The sequence below is a fragment of the Eleginops maclovinus genome, chromosome 23 (genome assembly GCF_036324505.1).
Source record: "Eleginops maclovinus isolate JMC-PN-2008 ecotype Puerto Natales chromosome 23, JC_Emac_rtc_rv5, whole genome shotgun sequence".
Lineage (NCBI taxonomy): Eukaryota > Metazoa > Chordata > Actinopteri > Perciformes > Eleginopidae > Eleginops > Eleginops maclovinus.
In genome coordinates this window covers 17,219,968-17,228,328 of record NC_086371.1, presented here as the reverse complement: position 1 = coordinate 17,228,328, position 8,361 = coordinate 17,219,968, and the positions used below count along the sequence as shown (strand labels likewise).

The 8,361-nt window shown below is 37.6% G+C and overlaps 2 protein-coding genes across 5 annotated transcripts; one reads left to right on the top strand and one right to left on the bottom strand.

The window, feature by feature from the left end:
* Positions 1-451: 451 nt before the first annotated feature.
* On the top strand, positions 452-2,067 carry higd2a (HIG1 hypoxia inducible domain family, member 2A). Its single transcript, XM_063875940.1, has 2 exons — positions 452-687; positions 1,449-2,067. The coding sequence occupies exons 1-2, from the start codon at positions 501-503 to the stop codon at positions 1,613-1,615; spliced, it is 354 nt and encodes a 117-aa protein (XP_063732010.1). The 5' UTR covers positions 452-500; the 3' UTR covers positions 1,616-2,067.
* Positions 2,068-2,485: 418 nt separating this feature from the next.
* cltb (clathrin, light chain B) lies at positions 2,486-7,622 on the bottom strand. Of its 4 annotated transcripts, XM_063875937.1 has the most exons (7): positions 7,502-7,622; positions 7,125-7,314; positions 5,572-5,618; positions 5,211-5,328; positions 4,895-5,006; positions 3,930-3,983; positions 2,486-3,583 (listed from the first exon to the last, which is right to left on the bottom strand). In XM_063875937.1, exons 2-7 carry the CDS (start codon positions 7,312-7,314, stop codon positions 3,412-3,414), a joined length of 693 nt encoding a protein of 230 aa, XP_063732007.1. In that variant the 5' UTR covers positions 7,502-7,622; the 3' UTR covers positions 2,486-3,411. The 4 variants fall into 4 exon arrangements, with proteins under 4 accessions (XP_063732007.1, XP_063732008.1, XP_063732006.1 ...); XM_063875938.1 differs by lacking the exon at positions 3,930-3,983 and adding an exon at positions 4,428-4,448 and having other exon boundaries at positions 7,125-7,573; XM_063875936.1 differs by having other exon boundaries at positions 7,125-7,573.
* Positions 7,623-8,361: the final 739 nt, after the last annotated feature.

Sequence of the window (8,361 nt, the reverse complement as noted above, 5' to 3'; positions counted from 1 at the left end):
CTCTCCAGCCCAATAATAACTGAGTAGGATACACTGTTGAATCTGGCCTCAAACCAATTAGCTGGGAAACTTTCATTGGTCTCTATCTGTAGCCAGAGGGACATTTATTTTGAATAAAAATGCTTTTGAATGATTTTGGTGATCTTTTTTTGAAATATTCAATAATGTCCCTGTTATAAAATGAAGCTCTACCAAAACCCCCTCTTACATCAATGGCCTCAACCACAACACATATTGTGAAGGAATATGCTTTTGAATAATTTGTGAATTTTTAACTTTGCTTCGGTTGTGTTTATACTGTATAGATAAAATAATAATTAAAGTTAGAACTGACAATAAGTCTTACTGTTTGCAGAGCACATACTGTAAATAGCTGTCGACCGACGCCAGGAGGAGGTATACAAATGCTCGTGACAGTCATTGATATCGTATGCGACTTTTATTTTGAAGTCTGTGTGCAAAGTGTAACAGGAAGTGTAGTTCTGTGGTTTCTCTCAGACATGGCGGCGGCTACAGCAGCAGAGGACCTGGAGAAATCTCCTAAATCATCTACCTCTGAGATTATGCCTTTTGACTTTTCTAAACCCCCGATTATCGAAGGCTTCAATCCTTTGTCCAAACTCAAAGATGAAACGTTGAAAGAGAAGTTTTTAAGAAAGACAAAGGAGAACCCCTTCGTCCCAATAGGTGAGTTATACAAGCTGAGCAAAGTTACATAAGTGCATCACAGAGCAGAAACAGTTTGTCCTTTAATCTACACGGGGCTCAAATCAAAGATATCTAATAGGATTTACAGCTAAACCTAGCTCAACTGATTGAGGCGTGCTAGGCAATATCAATGCATTATGCTAACATCAGAGATAAAGTGGCTAACCTATATCTTTCAGTTTGAGTCTCTCAGCACCAAAACAATTTGATTTCATTCGAGTTTTGTTATCGATGACTTGCTTATTTTTAGTTGAAGCCCTGTGAACGTTGGCTAAATTGACATGCTTTAAGTTGAATTAAATTAGCAATGCCCTTGGAAAAAGATTGTCATGGTTTAAGTGACACAAACCTAAAACAAACTTAAAATGTAAATGTTTGTATTGTTGTTTTCAGGTATCAGGGTTATTTAAATGCATCTTACACAACTATCTGTGTGACTAAAAAGACCCTTACAGCAATGTTTTTTGAATTAACATTAAAGAGTGATGTACTCTTAAATGTGGGGACTTACTGCTATTAATGCCAAAATGTTTTAGTGGTATCATATATCTACATAATTTGACCCTTTTTATAGCAAGCATTTGTCTCAATATTATTATTTTATTTGTGCACTGAAAGGCACTTAGTATTGAAACAGTGTTGACATAGTATTAGATTCAGTATCTCATCAATTTGAACTTGTTTTAGGTTTAATTCAACCTGTTCAGTTAATGTCTTCTTTTCTGCTTTGTGTTCTCTAGGTTGTTTGGGAACAGCTGGAGCGCTGATTTATGGCCTCCGTGCCTTCAATCAAGGGAAAAACCGACAGTCCCAGCTGTCGATGAGAGGGCGAATCTTCGCCCAAGGCTTCACTGTAGTGGCCATTATTTTTGGTGTCTTTACCACCTCTATGAAACCCAAGCAATGAAGACGGACCAATCCCACACCTCTGCCTATTCATTCAACCCGGAGTCAGACCAGATCCAACGGGGAAATTGGACTGATTTTGAAGTTTCTGAATGAACTGAATAATGTATATTCTGTTGTCTACATTGTTCGGATATACCCATGCTAATGCCAACACTATTTATTGTTATTTGAAAACTGTGAATGGCTCATCGTGATAAAATATACGACTTTGGGCTTGCACAGTATAATCGGCTCCTTGCCAGCAAGCTTGATATTACTTTTATTGTGCTCTAAAAACATTTTAGCAAAATGCTGATAAATATGAATGACATGCTTATTGCTCTTCTGGAAGATTTGATTGAAAATGGTCCCATGTGTTTTCACTGATATGATCAAAGTGCCACCTGGCTGATTAGTGATTCATTTCAAACAGGTGTCCTGTTCTAAATAAAGCATCACAATTACATCCTTGATGAGGGAAAATCTATTCCTTATACCACCTTTATTTAAATGTTACTCAAAATCAATGTGAACAGTGTCTTTATTAATGGCCTGGCTGAGCAGATCTAAAAAGGTCAGACAGAACCAGTCTCAATGTCAACCTTTAACACTTAACAGACTTTCAATTTCACACATCTTTCAGTAGGCGAGCTGCAAATGTATTTGAAATGTTACCCATGCTAAAGCTTTGTGGCCTTGCACCTGTAACGTGGTCTTGCTTCTCAGATTCCTATGTCTTTTTTTTCTCCATTGCTTTAAAATGATGGGTATATACCCTAAATTGATATTTGCACCAGCCTCAAAGTATAGCTCTAAATCATCAACTGGGATTTAAAGGATTATCTTGATGGCAACAGTCTTAGCTGGGAAATAAACAAGGACACATTCATTTGGTGATCATACTCAAATGATTTTATTTTTCAGTTCCCTTTAGACATTCAATTGTTTCAGTATTAATTATGTCCAAATAGGCAACATGTGAAACAATGTGCTGACTTTAAAGTTGAAATTGACACATTGATTACTGTTAAAAAATCTAAACATCTTGCTGTAACACAGAAATGGAGCATAAAACTTCTGCTGAGAAAAATCTGAGAAATGAGATATCGCACAAACTGTAGATCAAATGAACTTTGAAAATTTAGATGATAAATCTTTGGTTGTGAATTTAATTTTTCTCTGAAATCTTGCCTAATTAAGAGGAAATCCATCTGGTTGAAAATTCGAACTGGAGCAACAGCTACATCAAAAAGGCCACAAGCTTGAAATTGAAAGAGAGCAATATGCTAGCTACGTTAAATATTGTAATCAGGGATATAATACAACAATGTGAACAGACTTTGTGGTTAAGTTAACGTTGATGAGAGGCATAAGTGGTTACAATCTAACACGCAGTAGTGCTTAATAAGTGTTTGTCATTGACCAAAATGCTAATTTATAAAACAACTTAAAATGTGTGCATCCAAAATATTGGCAGGGGCATGCAAGAGAACTGACCTAATAACAATGTACAAATTAAAGGGGAATGAAAATGTTTAACTTACAGTAACACTATTTTTTAAAGTATAGCAGTGATAAAACTGACCAGCGAAGCATGTCGTAACAATAGAGCAGTCCTTCATCTTTTCAAGAGAGTGGGGTTAAGTATATCATCTCAATATAATAATAGGCATCAAAAAAGTAGTGAAGTTTTCAAAGCTTATAAACATACCAGGGATTTTATGGAAAAGGGCTTAAAAACTCTTCTGATGTAACTTGAGGTTAAAACTGAAAAGGCAATTTTTCTAGAACAAATTTCCTATCCGTAAGCTCCTCCTAACGGACTAGAGGGGTCTGTTTGAGAGAGATGAGAACAGAGCGCATTCGAGACACATCCTTTGCCGTTTTGTTGGTTTTCGGATTGAAGTCACAGAGCCGGGCTACTCTCTCCCATTCCGATCCTGGGCTCTCGCCATCGCTCTCTGCCAGGAAAGCCTCCTCGGATGCTCTGCAGGAGGGAGACCAGAAAAAAGCTATGACTGGGCAGTAATATAAGAGGGATTTTAGAAATATTTCCAAACCAGACATGGTGCTTTACCACAGAAAGTTAAATCACATGAATTGCACCATGCACAACAAACACCATAACTTCATGCGTTTCTTTTAACCAATCATTGGAGTTTTACAATCAATGGCCTATGTAACAAACACACAGAAATGCAAGAAATACCAAATTAGGTCTTCAAAAACAAGTCATTTTAGTGTTAGGACATGCATCGGGTGGAAAACCATTATAGGGACTTCCCTTGAGCAGGGTACACAACATTAAAGAAGCATAAGAACTCTAAACCTACACAAATCCTATAACATCAGAGTTAGGCTGTTTGTAGAAAGCCTTGTCAGCAATCCTAGTGCGCAGGCAAGGCCAAGAAAGCAGGAAAAAGAAGGAGAGAGGAGAACAGTTTGTGTCAAAAAAGAAGCAGAGAATAGTTAGGGCCTTAGAAACAGTTCTAATGACTAAGGAATAAAATGTTAAAGGGGGACTGAAAACAATCTTTCCCACTACTGGGTTGAACTGGCGCTGCTAATAAATACATTTAGAATGGCGAAGCATTTCAGGCCACTACAGTGTGCTTTGGTGCTAGGCTTTAGCGTAGATGAAAACTTTGACATTTGCTCTTTGCAGTTTGCATTCCTTCTTGCTAGTCAGCTTCCTGTTTTGTTTCCCTGGCTCTCTAACTGGACAAACCGCCTTAGACCAATATCTCATCAGAGGATTATTTTATCAGCGCTTCACAGGCACAGGGGAGAGGAAATTGGCCAACACTAAAGCTACAGATGCAAATTGATACCGTGCCAGACTTGGACAGAGTCTGTTGGAAAGTGTGAGAGAAAAACGGGGTTAGCTTGGTCAAGAAAAAGTAGAGGCTGTAATGTTGTTGTAATATTAGACTAACAAACTAATTTAAAGTGTCAGACAGTCTTAATACTAGCCATAAACACTTTAAAACAGCAATAGGATCAATCATTTTGAACACAAAACTGTTACATTTTACGATGCCCATCATTCGATCCTTTGGTGCAGTCCAACATGATTATTTTAACTCCCTGCATAGCTCATAAAAAAGACTTACAAATCCCACCAAATATAAAACAGTGCATTCCAGTTGACATGCACACTAAAACTAGATTTCGAAGGGTTTCTAACAGTAAAATATAACCTGAATAAAATGTGTTTGGTGTACTGATTACCTCATTACGCTATCCTAATGACACACTATTTCTCTGCACCTTAACTGGGGACACGTCAGACACTGACCTGTTGTTGGCCTTGTTCTTCTCCATCTGCTCATTCTGATGTACATGCCAGTCCTCCAGCTCCTTTTTAGCTTTCTCTTTCCAATCTGCCTCTGCTGTCTTGGATGCAGAGTCTTTTTAAAGGAGCAAACCAGAGAACAACATAGTCAGAGTCCACAAAAGAGGAATCTACTGAAAAAATATCTGACATATTATAAGGTCTTATTTTCAGGCAATTATATGTGCTGCATCATTTGTTTTAATAAGGTTAACTGTAACAAATCACAGGGATTCATTACAGGAAGTGCTTTATGCAGTATGATTCATTCTTTGTTCACCTAGTGCTTCAAGGCGTGTCTTCTGCTCCTCCCTCCACTTGCGTAAACTCTCTGGCTCTTGCCTCTGAATATCCACCTGGGCAATGGCTGCATAGCTGTCTGTCGGGCCATTGGACTCCTTTCAGAGGACATAAAACATTTGCTCCTTCATTATCAACAATCTATTCAATTTAAAATACTGAGTAAACAGTAAATCCATCACAGCATGACAAGTAATTCCAATACAAATGAATAAAGGGAAAGTCTACTTATTGATTTCATGGTGTTCAGATTTAAACCAAACCACACTTACAAACAGATATACATCACCAATAATTAAATATAATTTAAAAGTCACATTAAAGATGCATGTTAAGCTCACCTGAAACATGTCCCCATTCACTGTGGCAGGCTCGTCTTCGAAACCGTCTAACATTTTGACAAGAAAGAAGTGTATGTTATTGTAGAGTTTTCCAGTAAGCTATCGTTCCTCATCATCTGGGTTACCTAATGGTCGCTTAGTATGGCAGTGTCACTTGTTCCTTGGATAAACAACTCAGACCTGAGAAATGCAGCGGCACCTGTTTGGCCACTAACGTTCATGTTGTCAGTGCAGCTTTGTCGGTAGACAGAACATGTTTTTACCTTAGAGCTGTACAGTAGATTTAGCTGAAATAATTGATCTCAGTTCATACTAACGTTAGCTATTTACTGATACCACAAGAGGGAGAAGAAGAACTAAGATATTTTACTTAAGTAAAAGTACAAAAAGTATTGGCATCAAAATATACTCAAGTACTTATTGTGCGAAATGTCCCATTTTACAATCTTATTTTTACAGTAGAATAATTATTGCTGCATTAATGTGTTCATCACAGATGGTGAAGGCGGATGTACTTTTAATTACTTTAAATTCTAGCGCTGGACATCTAAGCCTATAATTATATATCATAGGTGTTTTACTAGTTTATTTATATATTGTATTAGCTAATAACCTCAATGTGAAAAGTAAATAGTAACTTACTTAGCTATATACATGTAGTGGAGTAAAAACTACAATGTGGTCTCATAAATTGTAGTAGAGTAGAAGTATAAAGAAGCATAACATACAAACTCTCAAATACAAGCACCCCCAAATCGTACTTAAGTACAGTACTTGAGTAAATGTACTTCAATACGTTACACCACTGGTTACCATTCATATGTTCTAGGTGATAGACAGTGTTTGAATAATGCCCCTTCCCTCACATTATCTCAGTCATGACCATCAGCACTAACACTGGCTGTCACTATATTGTTTTACACACTGTACCATTCAGATTCATACTGTTATACCTATCTATTCTTATTTATATTTGTATACACCATACTCTACCCTGCTGAATAAATGCTATTTAGTTTTAGTTGTATCATGTAGCACATCATGCATTTTCATTCTGGTTCTGGAATGTTTTAATTTATGTCAGCTAATATTTCTAAAGGTTCTTATATGCTAGTTTTTATCTTGTATTATTGTTTGTTTGTATAATTCATGAATATGTAGGTGTGGAGAGCGGAGCGTAAGCATGTCATTGTACAGTGCAACTGCCTTTTATAATGTAAATATGACAATACAATATATTGAATCTTGACATTTGTCATCTGTGGCTCACCTTAAAGGAGGTTGTGATGCGGTATTACTAAAGTGACGTTACGTTGTCGGTGTGCAAACGAACGTCAGCTAGCTAAGTTACTTACAAAGCAACTTACTACAGTTGAATTGGAAATGAGCTGAATAACACAACCTTACTGTATCAACTAGGGGGTGTTTTTGTTGTGAATGAATAGGGATGGGGGTCATTGTTTCCTAACAGACGTTACCATCCGTCCAACGTTATGCGTACTAGCTAGCTTTTGTTAGCTTGTTGGCCGAAGCTGACATTAGCTCAAACTTGCCATAGTTGGCGGCCGGCTCGGGTTCGGGCTCCGGCTCCGGCTCCGGCTGAGGCGGCTGCTCGTCCTCCGCTCCTTCCAGAGCCCCAAATCCCTCGCCGTCGTTCTCGATCCCAGCTATTTCACTCTCCTGTTGAGCCAGGAAAGCTGCAGCTGGGTCCTCTTCAGTCGGGTGTACGCCGTTGTCAGCCATCTTTCACAGAAGTGTATACAAGTTTGACTTAGCTTGGTAGGTTTAGCTAGCTAACGTCTAAGCACTCAAATTAGGCCACCGGTTCTGCAGCGTAAATACAAACAACTTGAATGTCTTGCTCGAATACTAGCTATTCCAAATAGTCTTCTGTAGGAAACCAGGCACACAAAGAAACAGGCTGTTATACCAGATGTTTAGCTTCGGCCCTCACTGATGATTCATGATTTCTTCACTTGTTCAGCCACTGTGATGATGGAGCAGGGCAGCACCCTGAAGGTACCATTTCACATTTGTTGCAGTTTGTCCCCATCTGCTGTTCATCTGATGCATATTTTTAGTCACCATCTCAATCAACTGAATCTCCAGGCATGGAGATCAGTTGATCACAAAAACCAGACTACACAACAATATTGCTGTTACTTATGCCATATCAAAAACAAATCATATTGCACATTGTATACACTAAATGCCCCTCATCAGTCAATTAAACAGAAAAAAGCGTTAAAGATAACAGTTGTAGCCTTGTAACAGTACCACGCATATTTTAAACACCTTAGTCCTAACACCCATATATATATAGGATTTGACCATATAGTCTGTGAATGGAACATGTTACTGTTCGTCATAAACAAACAATGTGTAATTTTGCCAATGAAAAAAGGTGTAGTTCCATGTTATACAGAAACAAAGCAACAGTACTGACTAAATATACACATCTATGACCACACTAAAAGTAGTAAATGCCTCTTTAAAATACTATTTTAAATTGCAGCATTATGTTTGTTATTGTATTAGTATTAATACGCAATTATGGTTAAAACCGTTATAAAGGATGCCTTTTCAGAAAGTAGTAACCAGCATTTTTGCAATCTAGCTTGTCGAGGTGATGCTGAGCTATGTTGTACTATTTATTTGGCATAATTCTTTTAAGCTAATTTCTGTTCAAATGTAGTTATTTTTTTAATTATTTTTTTTACCATTGGAGGTAGCATAAGGGTAATCATCCATAATCAGTAGTTGATTGCAAACACCTGTGGCTTAATATTC